Below are 15,374 nucleotides of genomic sequence, written 5' to 3'. Positions count from 1 at the left end.
GTTTCTGTTGTGTTACGGTGCGAATGTTCTCCCGAAATGTGTTTGTCATTCTTGTTTGGTGTGAGTTCACAGTGTGGCGCATATTTGTAACAGTGTTAAAGTTGTTTATACGGCCACCCTCAGTGTGACCTGTATGGCTGTTGACCAAGTATGTGTTGCATTCACTTGTGTGTGTGAAAAGCCGTAGGTATTATGTGATTGGGCCGGCACGCAAAGGCAGTGCTTTTAAGGTTTATTCAAAGTTATGTACAACACATGTGTTGAAGCTAGGTTTTCTATTGTTTTTCATTTTTGAAATATCGAGTGATAATTTTGGCATATTCTTTTTGAATCACCTTACTAGATGAGAGTCCTAAAACATTAAGAAATGTGATGTACTTTGTAATTGTCATTGATATTAAAATTGTCACTGATGATAATACAAACATAAAGAAAAATTTTTTCCTCAAAAAAACATTTCCTGAAGGAGAGGGGTGTTGTAATCACGGGCATTATATATTCTGGTCAATACTGTAACTTAGCTTTTTGGTCATAAATGATAGCATGTGCTGCGGAAGTAGTCCATGACCCCTGATATCTATTTAAGGCTTTCAAAATGGTTGTCTCAATAAGACATGTTGCACTAGACATCAGCTCTACATGGAAGTCTTCCAACTTCCAAAATCATTAAAAAATGTGGTCAAATTTCTACATTAAAATAAAGAAGCAGAAGTTGACCAGCCTCAGTCTGAGCGTTGAGCAATAACAGCCACATTACAACAGCTATGGTCACATTACACAAGGTAGACAGACATGGACACTTTGGCCTCATCTACTTGTCGTTGTGGCTTGTGCAGCCCTTTGAGACACTTGTGATTTAGGGCTATATGAATAAACATTGATTGATACTTAGATCCAAATACCACACGTTAAACAGCGTGTGCAAACTGTAAAATTGCATATACTATTGTCCAGGGTGTACCTCGCCTTCCGCCCGAATGCAGCTGAGATAGGCTCCAGCACCCCCCGCGACCCCAAAAGGGACAAGCGGTAGTAAATGGATGGATGGATTAGTAAGCGTGTTGCGAGAGATCTACAAAGACAATTGATAGCAAGTGCAAAGTGATTCAGACCACCCTATTTAAATGAGGTCTTTGTGTGTACAGTGGAACAGTTTGTACAGTTAAGCAAAGTTCCCCATAAAAACAATGTAAACATGAATAATTGGTTCATGCCTCAACAACAGTCTGTATTTCATTAAAAAAAAAAAAAAAATACCGTATTTTTCGGACTATAAGTCGCTCCGGCCGAAAATGCATAATAAAGAAGGAAAAAAACAAAAATAAGTCGCACTGGAGTATAAGTCACATTTTTTGGGGAAATTTATTTGATAAAACCCAACACCAAGAATAGATATTTGAAAGGCAATTTAAAATAAATAAAGAATAGTGAACAACAGGCTGAATAAGTGTATGTTATATGACGCATAAATAACCAACTGAGAACGTGCCAGGTATGTTAACCTAACATATTATGGTAAGAGTCATTCAAATAACTATAACATATAGAACATGCTATACGTTTACCAAACAATCTGTCACTCCTAATCACTAAATCCCATGAAATCTTATACGTCTAGTCTCTTACGTGAATGAGCAAAATAATATTATTTGATATTTTACGGTAATGTGTTAATAATTTCACACATAAGTCGCTCCTGAGTATAAGTCGCACCCCTGGCCAAACTATGAAAAAAACTGCGACTTATAGTCTGAAAAATACGGTATGTGTTTGTGTAGCGTGTACTTTACAAGTGAATTATATTTATATTCTGTCTATCTGTGTTGGCCCTGTGATGAGGTGGCGACTTGTCCAGGGTGTACCCCGCCTTCCGCCCGATTGTAGCTGAGATAGGCTCCAGCGCCCCCCGCGACCCCAAAGGGAATAAGCGGTAGAAAATGGATGGATGGATGGATAGAGCTTTGTTTCCTCTCAAAGCGCTTCATAGTGAAACCCATTATTAACATCGTTAAGCTACAATTAAATCAGTGTGGGTGGCACTGGGAGCAGGACACAACAACAGTGACTAGGATGACGGACGCGGGAATCGAACCTGGAACCCTTAAGTTGCTAGCAGGGCTGCTCAGTGAGACTCAGTGAGAAAGGGTAATCCTCGATTGTCCAATTTGTTGAGTCAAGAGACAGAATGAAGTGAAACGCATTTAAGCAAGGTGGGCAGCACGGTGGAAGAGGGGTTAGTGCATCTGCCTCACAATACGAAGGTCCCGAGTAGTCCTGAGTTCAATCCCGGGCTCGGGATCTTTCTGTGTGGAGTTTGCATGTTCTCCCTGTGACTGCGTGGGTTCCCTCCGGGTACTCCGGCTTCCTCCCACCTCCAAAGACATGCACCTGGGGATAGGTTGATTGGCAACACTAAATTGGCCCTAGTGTGTGAATGTGAGTGTGAATGTTGTCTGTCTATCTGTGTTGGCCCTGCGATGAGGTGGCGACTTGTCCAGGGTGTACACCGCCTTCCGCCTGATTGTAGCTGAGATAGGCTCCAGCGCCCCCCGCGACCCCAAAGGGAATAAGCGGTAGAAAATGGATGGATGGATGGATGGATGTTTTAAAGCCATGCAAACGCAGTGCGATGGAGTGACATCAGACTACGACTAGAAAGAGACCTGTCGGCAGATGCTATTTCTTCAAATTTTAAATTTTTTAAGTGGATTAATATTGGCCTGTGGATTTTTGGATTGCTAAGAGCACTGTTTATGTAGCACGGTAGCGGTGGTCGTTAGTGAAGCGCGTTCACTTCAAACTGCAGACTGAGGGACTTTGGACGAGAAAATAGTGTTGCGTTACAAACTTGCATGGTGTTGCTTACTTATTTGTGATTATTCAAAGCTGATTCTCTATGCGCAGCAGCGGCAGCTGAAGTGAAGTGAAGTGAATTATATTTATATAGCGCTTTTCTGTAGTGACTCAAAGCGCTTTTACATTGTGAAACCCAATATCTAAGTTACATTTAAACCAGTGTGGGTGGCACTGGGAGCAGGTGGGTAAAGTGTCTTGCCCAAGGACACAGCGGCAGTGACTAGGATGGCGGAAGCGGGGATCGAACCTGGAACCATCAAGTTGCTGGCACGGCCACTCTACCAACCGAGCTATACTGTATAAGTGAATGTGACAGCATGTCATAATTACGATGGTCAGCTGGATAAAAAAAATACAGATAGCCGTATCATGTCCAGATTCTTAACGGTCCTCCTGGACCGACCCAATTAGGCTCTGGTACCAAAAAATACCAGAACTCGGTATACATCCTTAGAAGCAACAGAATATCAATCGAATTAATTGATTTAATCGATTAATCGTTGCAGCCCTACCAGGGCCAGCTCATCCATGACCCTGAACAGGATAAGCGTTATGGAAAATGAGTAGGGATGTCCGGTATTGGCTTTTTGCCGATATCAGATATTCCGATATTGTCCAACTCTTTAATTACCGATACCGATATCAACCGATATATACAGTCGTGGAATTAACACATTATTATGCCTAATTTGGACAACCAGGTATGGTGAAGATAAGGTACTTTAAAAAAAAATAAAATAAAAAAAAAAATAAGATAAAATAAATTAAAAACATTTTCTTGAATAAAAAAGAAAGTAAAACAATATAAAAACAGTTACATTGAAACTAGTAATTAATGAAAATTAGTAAAATTAACTGTTAAAGGTTAGTACTATTAGTGGACCAGCAGCACACACAATCATGTGTGCTCACGGACTGTATCCCTTGCAGACTGTATTGATATATATTGATATATAATGTAGGAACCAGAATATTAATAACAGAAAGAAACAACCCTTTTGTGTGAATGAGTGTGAATGAGTGTAAATGGGGGAGGAAGGTTTTTTGGGTTGGTGCACTAATTGTAAGTGTATCTTGTGTTTTTTATGTTGATTTAATAAAACAAAAATAAATAAATAAATAAATAAAACAGATACCGATAATAAAAAAAACGATACCGATAATTTCCGATATCACATTTTAACGCATTTATCGGCCGATAATATCGGCCCGCCGATATTATCGGACATCTCTAAAAAGGAATATGTATTTGAGTCTTGGCACCCACCTGTAAGTGTAAGGTCCAACTTGTTTGACCACAGGCTTGGCCCCGGCAAGAAATGCATCCACATTGGTCATGTTGAAGAAGAAGTACTCCATGTAGACAGGAGGAGGTGGCTTCTTCCATGACTCAAACACACGGCTGCCCTCCACCAAAACAATCTCCTGTTGAGACAAATAGACAAGTTGGATGTAGTAGATCATACAAACTTTTTAATACACCTGGGCCGATATTTGATAAGTCAATTAATCGGACGATAAATGAAAATGAACCGATAAATGAAAATGAACTCGATAGCTTTGCCAGCCTCGATAAAACGGCATGTGCATGTCTACGAGCTGCAAGAGCATTCACATTAATGTGGGAATATTTAAGTTTTAAACCTTTGGAACCAGGTGAGCCTATCAACACTGAGGAGACAGTTTGCCAAATGTACTCGAGAGTGGTGCAAAAACATCCAATACGACAAACTTGCATGCTCACCTAAAACAACCATCCGACTCAGAATTTCCAACTAGTAAAATATGTGCACATGAAGACGCAGAGCCTTTGTCCCGACAGTCCACACTCAAACGGGGTGTTTGGTGTATAAGCGCACAATGGTGTGTGTGCTCACAGAAAGTGTGGTTATACACAACGCCAAAAACGTGCTATGCTGCCCTTTAATATGTTGAAAAACCAGCATTTCAAAAAATGCTGCAAACACTTTTGTCATGTTATGATGGTGTTCCTTGCTTGAAATCTGCCAAACTAAAGTTTTTTTATTGTTTTTTTTTTTTTAAATATGACCTGTTAATAGATCTGTTTCTAGTATAGTGTTTACATTGTTACTCTGCACTTTTTGTTTACAAAGGTCCTAACTTGTCAGTTAAGTCATGTACAACTTTACCTCCGCCTACATGTAAAATATTCAGTGCAACTTTGTTAGCCTACATGTTAATATTCAAGTGAAACTTTGGTAATTTTATTTAGCCATTTTATTTGTTCTTCTGGTTGTGTATTTGAGGGTCCCCCACCCCTTCCTTAACCAAGACAGAACCTATTTAATTGCTTTTGGTTGTGATTTCTATTCAAATGCAACATTTTGCCAATAGATTTTCTTGTAATTATTTGTTCCTTGGAGATTTCAAAGTTCAATCAAATTACAATGTTAAATAAAGTACACAATCAAGTTTATTGCATTTGAAAGGATATACATACAATGTTATAATGAATTATCATCACATCAGTAGTTAATTTGGTCTCAATGTTGACAATAATATTGTTATATCGTCAAGCAAAATGTGTTTTATTGCATTTGAAAGGGTATACATGCAATGTTATTATGAATTATCATCACATCAGTAGTTAATTTTGTCTCAATGTTGACAATATCGTTATATCGTCAAGCAAAATGTGTTTTTGACCTAGGCCTACTTTTTAAAGGGGCCCCAATTATGCAAAACCAACTTTTCTTACCTGTTGGTACATGCTGTTGTGTATTTGGGATCTGCGTGAGTCCCGAAAATTTGAAATGAAACCATGGCGACATTACGGAAATATTTATAAAAACAATCTTGGCTTTCATCATGCTTTCGCTAAACCAGTGGTTCTCAAACTTTCTTCACCAACTACCACCTCAGAAAAACTTGGCTTTTCAAGTACCACCATAATGACCAACATTAAAATACAGTAGCGTAGTAGGCCTAAATATTCATTTAAAACAAGGCAGAGTTTTTTTTAACAAGCATATTTAATATTTTTGGCCAACGTAACATTGCACATAGTTTGAACAGTAATACTGTTTGAATATTTAATTAGGTGACATTTGGCATACCACTAGATGGAGCCTGCGTACCACAGTTTGAGAATCACTACACTAAACGATTTGTTTGGATTTTGCCCAATTAGTGATGTTTTCCCATTGGTGAAGTGGCTTGAAGATGGTCTGTAAAACAAAATCTATGCAAAATTTTGACCACAGTACCACCATTACATGTTATGTAGACCAGGGGTTCTTAACCTTTTTGTACTTTTGGAACTTTTCCATGACAGGAGGGCCCGGGGCCCACTCAAATATTAACACTGAATTAGTAATCTTACTCTGATCTTAATCATATTTTATCGTTATATTCAACTTACCTACAGTTTAACATGAGTAACCTTGTTAAATGTTATGAAGCCATGAACCATGAAACCAAAAGAAGGGACTCTGATACATAACTGTTGAAAAATAAACTCACATTCAATTACGCAGTGCTAAAATAAATAAACTAAATTAATAATACATATGTTTAACTAAACTGTCAATAAAAATAAATGCAAATTAAAATACAGCTTCACCACTATAGTCATAATTTTTGTGCTTAAGAAACTCTATGACAGGAGTGTCAAACGTACGGATCAGGCCCGCGGACAGGTTATATCCGGCCCGCGGGATGAGTTTGCTTAGCATAAATACCTGTAATTTTTGAATGAAAGAAACTGCTGTTCTAAATGTGTCCACTGGATGTCGCAAGAGCAATTCTTTATATCTTTGTAGATTATGCTACATATGTACAAAATAAACCACATGATGTTAGTACAATACCAGTCGAGGAAAATGATCAAACTACATAAATAACATCCTGTGATTTGATTTTGATATCATTTTTTTATCTTGATGGATTGAAAATGAACAATAATGAGTTGACTGATGAACATCCATCCATCCATTTTCTACCGCTTGTCCAGTTCGGGGTAGCGGGGGATGCTGGAGCCTATCTCAGCTGCATTCGGGCGGTAGGCAGGGTACACCCTGGACAAGTCGCCACCTCATCACAGCCGATGAACATTTATCACATAATGTATTCAAAAAATATAAATAACTACAAATAAAGATAGAATACTAATAACTGCAACATGTAAGTGTAAAAAAACCCCAACAACATTATGATTTGTACAATTTCAAAATGTGCTTGTTTTATTTTTAAACAAAGAACACAATCTGAAGTTGTCTTTATTTTTAAGTTATCGTGCAGTGATTTTACCAGTCTGGCCCACTTGGGAGTAGATTTTTCTCCATGTGGCCCCCGATCTAAAATGAGTTCGACACCCCTGCTCTATGACCTTAGCTCCAGACTTATTCTGTTTGTTTCATATTGTCAATACTAACAAGTTGTAGAAAATTGTGTTACAACCAGTGTTGATAATAACCGTGTAAAAGTATAACAACGTAAGAGTACCGGTATAACGGCATTACCAAAAGCGTTATTTTTTCAGTTATGAGTAATCTAATGAAATACTGTTCCCATTATTGCAATGCAGTTGGCATTACTGAGAATGTAAATTGGCTTGTTACTCTAGTTTGGTTGAATGAAGAGCATGGTGTCAGCTGCATGCAGACAGAAGAGGTGATGATGAGACCGTTGTAAATGCGCTGATGATGACTGGCTCGGTGGGCATCTCATGCCCTGTTCACACTGTCTCACTGCACACTCTGACTGACACACAACAAGACTCACGATAGTTGCGACGAGCCGCAGCCAGGAAAATTTAAAAGGTAGCTGTGGGGGGGCGTGGCCTGCGGACCTGCAGTGAAGCGGGGTGTGTCAGGGCCGGCTTCAAGATTAGCGACAGGTGCGTAGATGGCACACCTTGGCCGGTTTATCTAATCACCGGTCGCTCTGTTAAAGGGGAACATTATCACCAGACCTATGTAAGCGTCAATATATACCTTGATGTTGCAGAAAAAAGACCATATATTTTTTTAACCAATTTCCGAACTCTAAATGGGTGAATTTTGGCGAATTAAACGCCTTTCTATTATTCGCTCTCGGAGCGATGACGTCACGTTGTGACGTCACATCAGGAAGCAATCCGCCATTTTCTCAAACACATTACAAACACCGAGTCAAATCAGCTCTGTTATTTTCCGTTTTTTCGACTGTTTTCCGTACCTTGGAGACATCATGCCTCGTCGGTGTGTTGTCGGAGGGTGTAACAACACGAACAGAGACTGATTCTAGTTGCACCAGTGGCCCAAAGATGCGAAAGTGGCAAGAAATTGGACGTTTGTTCCGCACACTTTACCGACGAAAGCTATGCTACGACAGAGATGGCAAGAATGTGTGGATATCCTGCGACACTCAAAGCAGATGCATTTCCAACGATAAAGTCAAAGAAATCTGTCGCCAGACCCCCATTGAATCTGCCGGAGTGTGTGAGTAATTCAGGGACAAAGGACCTCGGTAGCACGGCAAGCAATGGCGGCAGTTTGTTCCCGCAGACGAGCGAGCTAAACCCCCTGGATGTCTTGGCTCACACCGTCCCTTATGCCACCGAAGATGATCAAGAGAAGAATATCGACCCTAGCTTCCCTGGCCTGCTGACATGAGGGTATGTCTACAGAATATATTAATTGATGAAAATTGGGCTGTCTGCACTCTCAAAGTGCATGTTGTTGCCAAATGTATTTCATATGCTGTAAACCTAGTTCATAGTTGTTAGTTTCCTTTAATGCCAAACAAACACATACCAATCGTTGGTTAGAAGGCGATCGCCGAATTCGTCCTCGCTTTCTCCCGTGTCGCTGGCTGTCGTGTCGTTTTCGTCGGTTTCGCTTGCATACGGTTCGAACCGATATGGCTCAATAGCTTCAGTTTCTTCTTCAATTTTGTTTTCGTTACCTGCCTCCACACTACAACCATCCGTTTCAATACATGCGTAATCTGTTGAATCGCTTAAGCCGCTGAAATCCGAGTCTGAATCCGAGCTAATGTCGCTATAGCTTGCTGTTCTATGCGCCATGTTTGTTTGTGTTGGCTTCACTATGTGATGTCACAGGAAAATGGACGGGTGTATATAACGATGGTTAAAATCAGGCACTTTGAAGCTTTTTTTAGGGATATTGCGTGATGGGTAAAATTTTGAAAAAAACTTCGAAAAATAAAATAAGCCACTGGGAACTGATTTTTAATGGTTTTAACCCTTCTGAAATTGTGATAATGTTTCCCTTTAAAGAGCAGCAGCTGGGAAGGAGAGGGGTTGTTGATGATAGAGAACGAGTACGAGCACGAGCATGAGAGAGAGCGAGGACTGACACGTAATGCAATGACTGAAAAGGAACACAAAGAACATTTATTGAAAAATAAATCATTGTTCAGAACTATGAATGAAGCTGTCATGTCTGTGATTGGTGGTCTGAAGAACCTGGAAGAGCAAGTCTTCCACAGTAGCGTTCTCATACTGCAAGTACCGGCACTACTTTTCGCTCATTGAAATTGACGGCAATAATGTTTATGTACATGCACGTTATGTCCAGGAAACAGCGTTTATTCATGTCTGCCTCAAGCAACTCCAATCACTCCTCACATGCCAACATGACAATTGCTGCTGCTGCTAACACAAAGCCCAAATGCAGCCACTTTAAAAATAAATCAGATTCATCATAATTTGGAATTTGGGTTAATCATGATTGATCACAGGTGATTACCCCATGCATTATTAAAATAATCTAAATAAAAGACCCCTATATTTGTACACAAATGCTATTTTAGTGTCAGAATGTCATTCAGGAACATTTTTAAATGTTTTAATTGAATGTGTGTCATTTATTTGCTCAAAACTTGGTAACAGTTTAAAGTTCTAGTGCAAGTGTAAAATACAGGTGCAGATAATTGCACTACTTAAAGACCAAATGTTCCTTTGTGTCTTTTTGCCTAAGTTTACATTTTTGAATACCATATACAGTACAGGCCAAAAGTTTGGACGCACCTTCTCATTCAATGTGTTTTCCTTATTTTCTTGACTATTTACAGATTGTCACTGAAGGCCTCCAAACTATAATTGAACACATGTGGAGTTATGTGCTTAACAAAAAAAGGTGAAATATTGAAAACATGTTTTATATTCTAGTTTCTTCAAAATAGCCACCCTTTGCTCCAATTACTTTTTCGCACACTCTTGGCATTCTCTCAATGAGCTTCAAGAGGTAGTCACCTGAAATGATTTTCACTTCACAGGTGTGCTTGAAGCTCATCAAGAAAATGCCAAGAGTGTGCAAAGCAGTAATCAGAGCAAAGGGCGGCTATTTTGAAGAAACTAGAATATAAAACATGTTTTCAATTATTTCACCTTTTTTTGTTAAGTACATAACTCCACATGTGTTCATTCATAGTTTTGATGCCTTCAGTGACAATCTACAATGTAAATAGTCATGAAAATAAAGAAAACACATTGAATGAGGAGGAGGAGTGTCCAAACTTTTGGCCTGTACTGTAAGTGGGTTGCGTATGACGTCACATCCGTTTTTCTTCTTTGCGGCTTAATTTACACGATGGTCAAGCAGCTTAAGCGTAGCATTAAAACAAGTGAGTGTAGAGTTTGAGCAGAACATTTTGTATTGCTGTTCTGTTCTTGAGTGTTCCAGTCGTTCAGATAGAAAGATAGGAAATAGCTTTCATATAGTCCTGGAAGAAGTGGTTCATAAAGGTAATTAAGTCAGAAGTGCGTCGAAGAAAATGGCTCTTAAAAATATCACTTTCATCATCTTGTGGAATATAATTGGACCACTTGTGTCTGCACTATCTGAAGCACTTTGAGTCACGAGATAGAAGCCCTATATAAATATAATTCACTTCATTTCACTGATGAACAGTAGCCTAATGGGGCTCAGACCATCGGCTGAAATCCAGAAGTGCCCGAATGTGCCTCTAGGTCACGTGATTGCAACCAACCTATTGGGTTTTGTACTTTCAATAGTACTTTCAATATTTAATGTTGTTACTTTACGGAACAATTCTTTTTTATACATTTTTATTTTTTTGCATATCATATGGCACACTGAAATTTATTGAGTTCAGATAAATGCCAAATGTTCCAAAAAAATACTGTTTATACTGTTTTTATTCTTCAATTGGTTAATTTAAACTTATTTGACGTTAAAGATGTTGGAAAAAAAAAAAAAAAAAAAAAAATGTTGAAATAGCGTATAAATTAACAAAATTAAAAACAACGCCAGTTACTTTGGTGAGTAACTAATTACTAGGTAACAGTAGTAATTTGTAACTAAATAGTTACTTTTTTTAAGGTAAGATGACAAAAGATTATTACAACTGAGTACCACTGCAGCCCATACGGACCACAGCTGAGAAAAACAATGGACCCCCGACCTATGGTTAAGGCTATGTCTACACTAAGCCGGACAACCCCTTAAACGAATAATTATTTAGCCAAAGCACTGTTTCAGCCACACTAAACCAGCGTTTAAGGTAACCCTCCTTGGATAATTTTTTACACGGGTAAGTGCACCGTGTATTTCTTCAATCTCCGGCTCTTAGCTTTGTATGGACTCATTGAGCGTTTACAAACTGAGTTCGGAGAGGAAGTGAAGTCAGAAAGGCCGCGCTCCACACAGGAAGTGATGTCAGAAAGAACGCGCTACAGCCAGCTTCATAATAACCGGAACTAACCACTGGAAATATGCAGGCGAGTCATCCAGACATGCCTGTGTTTCTCATTTTTCTACATGTACAGACGCTTGTGGAAATCACACATGAACACCTTAAGTGAAGAAAACGCGCGATTGCAGCTATTTGGGATACTACACATCTCAGACGGCAAGAGAACTTTCGAATGTCTGGGTCAGCTGTGTTTCTACTTACCGAAAAACTTTGTCCATTTGTCGAAGGGGAGACTAGGAGAATGCGGGCTCCCGTGGATGTGATAAAAAAGGTAGCGTGTGCTTTGTCGAGTGAAAACTACGGAAAACATCGAATGCATTTGGACTGGCAAAGCAGGCTTTATCAGTTATTGTCTGCCACGTATGTCGCAGAATCAACGTCTAGGTCCAGAGTATATAAAGTCACCAAAAACGAATGGTCAATGAAGGTGAAGGCAAAAGTGAGAGGAGTGTCCTGACCAGATATCTAAATCCCTAGATTGATTGTTGTCAAATGGTCTTTGTCACATTGTTTACTTTTACATGTCCATTAAAGATTTGATTAATGTATGATGGCTCAGGTGTGATTCACTACAATAGGGCCCCACAGCACACTGGATTCCAGTTAATTGAAATACCACAACACTGGATATTTTTCAGATAAGTTCAATGTAATTTAAGAACTTGTACACAAAATAACACTGGAGGTGACTATGATGTGCGCATTTACTGCGCATCTGTACTAAGTTGCCTTGCGCCGGCGGACGGAGGGGGCGGTCTTAAACGACCATTGTGTGTGTGGACAAGGATAAGACTAGGTGGGATTTACCCTGGATAACCTTAACCGGCTTAGTGTAGAAGGGGCCTTAGAAGCACTGATGTGGACCACAAGGAAGTGTTTTAAATGTAGAGGAAAAAAAATCATAAATTCAATAAACATGGGAACCCAAAGTAGACTACTTCTAGAAATGATATACAAGTGATTGAACCATTTCACTTTGAGGAGAAGTGGCATGTTGGGTGTCTGTTCCTAACAAAGAGGGAGGGGGGTCTTAAACGACCATTGTGTGTGTGGACAACGATAAGATTAGGTGGGATTTACCCTGGATAACCTTAACCGGCTTAGTGTAGAAGGGGGCCTAAGAAGCACTGATGTGGACCACAAGGAAGAGTTTTAAATGTAGAGGGAAAGAAATCATACATTCAATAAACATGGGAACTTAAAGTAAGACTACTTCTAGAAATGATATACAAGTGATTGACCCATTTCTCTTTGAGGAGAAGTGGCATGTTGGGTGTCTGTTCCTAACAAAGAGGGGGGGTCTTAAACGACTATTGTGTGTGTGTGTGGACAAGGATAAGATTAGGTGGGATTTACCCTGGATAACCTTAACCGGTTTAGTGTAGAAGGGGGCCTAAGAAGCACTGATGTGGACCACAAGGAAGAGTTTTAAATGTAGAGGAAAAAAAATCATACATTCAATAAACATGGGAACCCAAAGTAGACTACTTCTAGAAATGATATACAAGTGATTGACCCATTTCACTTTGAGGAGAAGTGGCTTGTTGGGTGTCTGTTCCTAACAAAGAGGGGGGGGGGGGTCTTAAACAACCATTGTGTGTGTGGACAAGGATAAAATTAGGTGGGATTTACCCTGGATAACCTTAACCGGCTTAGTGTAGAAGGGACCTAAGAAGCACTGATTTGGACCACAAGGAAGTGTTTTAAATGTAGAGGAAAAAAATCATAAATTCAATAAACATGGGAACCTAAAGTAGACTACTTCTAGAAATGATATACAAGTGATTGACCCATTTCACTTTGAGGAGAAGTGGCATGTTGGGTGTCTGTTCCTAACAAAGGGGGGGGGGGGCTTAAACGACTATTGTGTGTGTGGACAAGGATAAGATTAGGTGGGATTTACCCTGGATAACCTTAACCGGCTTAGTGTAGAAGGGGCCTAAGAAGCACTGATGTGGACCACAAGGAAGAGTTTTAAATGTAGAGGAAAAAAATCATACATTCAATAAACATGGGAACCTAAAGTAGACTACTTCTAGAAATGATATACAAGTGATTGACCCATTTCACTTTGAGGAGAAGTGGCATGTTGGGTGTCTGTTCCTAACAAAAACAATGCAGAGAACAAAAACATCTTACGGGGGCCGCGGAGGGCTGCCGCTGTCTGACAAGAGCACTGGTCTTGTACATGAATGGTATTTGGGGAGACCCTTCCATAGTGCCATTGTCAGCGGTTGCCATTGACAACGGGTACTCAGTGAGAACCACTGACTGATCATGTGATCCATAAAGCTGGACGCCCAATGGTTGCGCAGGACCGCAACCTTAATGATCTGGGCCACATTCCACAGGACTGAGCGACATGAGGCCCTGGCAACGCAAAGCGGCCGCCGAGCTAAACTCTCCCGCAGTTTTCATAGCAGTCCCGCCGTAGATTGCAACGTGCTTGTGGATGCCTCGATTCACTACTATCTTTTGGGGAATTTGAAAACCTTGGGACTGAGAAGGGAAGAGGGGGTGAAGGGATTAGTTTGTCTTCTAATAACACATGGAGGAGGAAATCGCATGTTGGCCTAATTGTGTCAGTTTAGTTCAAAGTATCCCCTCGACATAAATGAACCCCAAAAAGCAAAATGCGCCAAAGTGTCCCGGTAGTCCTGAGCACCCGCCTCTTCTAGTTTCTATTCTACTTGTCCGCAGACAAGACGTTTACAAAGTGGTCAAGGACAATAAAGCTGTCACCTTCAATTGAGGAGGGGGGGGCGGGTGCTCTTTTCTTCTGTTGTCCTTTCATGCTTGGCGCACAATTCAATATGGCTGCCCTCTCAGCATGCTACATGGAATACCGCATGGAAAACAGGAACAGAGCGAGCCTCTCCTCTACGCCACTCCCCTATTGAAAACACATGTAGCAGGTGAATACACAAATAGGCGCGCTGTTGCTTCAACTACTTTGATGTTAGAGCCGGACAAAAACACAGGCCTGAACAACGCAGACAGAGGATATTTCTTTAAATCCTCTGAAAAACAACAGGACATAATGTATATTTGTTTGATGTTTATCAGTCAATTGTTTTGGATGTTTCCAAGCCTCAAACAAATGGTTCCACAGTACAAAACACAAAACCAGTGAAGTTGGCACGTAAATAAAAACAGAATACAATGATTTGCAAATCCTTTTCAACTTACATTCAATCGAATAGACTGCAAAGACAAGATACTTTTAACGTTCGAACTGGTAAACTTTGTTATTTTTTGCAAATATTAGCTCATTTTGAATTTGATGTCTGCAACATGTTTCAAAAAAGCTGGCACAAGTGGCATAAAAGACTCAAGAAGTTGAGGAATGCTCATCAAACACTTATCTAGATCAGTGTTTTTCAACCACTGTGCCTTGAGATACAGTCTGGCGTGCCGTGGGAGATTATCTAATTTCACCTATTTGGGTTAAAATATTTTTTGCAAACCAGTAATTATAGTCTGCCAATGATGTGTTGTTGTTGAGTGTCGGTGCTGTCTAAAGCTCGGCAGAGTCACCGTGTAATACTCTTCCATATCAGTAGGTGGCAGCCGGTAGCTAATTGCTTTGTAGATGTCGGAAACAGCGGGAGGCAGCATGCAGGTAAAAAATGTGTCTAATGCTTAAACCAAAAATAAACAAAAGGGGAGTGTCCCTAAGAAAAGGCATTGAAGCTTAGGGAAGGCTATGCAGAACAAAACCAAAACCGAACTGGAATACAAAGTAAACAAAAACAGAATGCTGGATGACAGCAAAGACTACTGTGGAGCAAAACCGGCGTCCACAATGTACATCCGAACATGACATGACAATCAAC

At 39.9% G+C, this 15,374-nt stretch overlaps 1 protein-coding gene across 2 annotated transcripts in view; it reads right to left on the bottom strand.

Moving 5' to 3' along the window:
* The window catches only part of scarb2b (scavenger receptor class B, member 2b), a 63,194-nt gene that overhangs the window by 37,251 nt on the left and 10,569 nt on the right, over positions 1-15,374 (bottom strand). For both annotated transcript variants that reach the window (XM_061927445.2, XM_061927446.2), the window contains exon 2: positions 4,124-4,281. In XM_061927445.2, the coding sequence (XP_061783429.1) occupies positions 4,124-4,281 (158 nt within the window). The remainder of the gene's footprint in view (positions 1-4,123; positions 4,282-15,374) is intronic.

This window comes from Nerophis lumbriciformis, linkage group LG32 (genome assembly GCF_033978685.3).
Source record: "Nerophis lumbriciformis linkage group LG32, RoL_Nlum_v2.1, whole genome shotgun sequence".
Lineage (NCBI taxonomy): Eukaryota > Metazoa > Chordata > Actinopteri > Syngnathiformes > Syngnathidae > Nerophis > Nerophis lumbriciformis.
The sequence above is the reverse complement of the archived record's forward strand: the minus strand, read 5'-3'. Positions and strand labels throughout refer to the sequence as shown.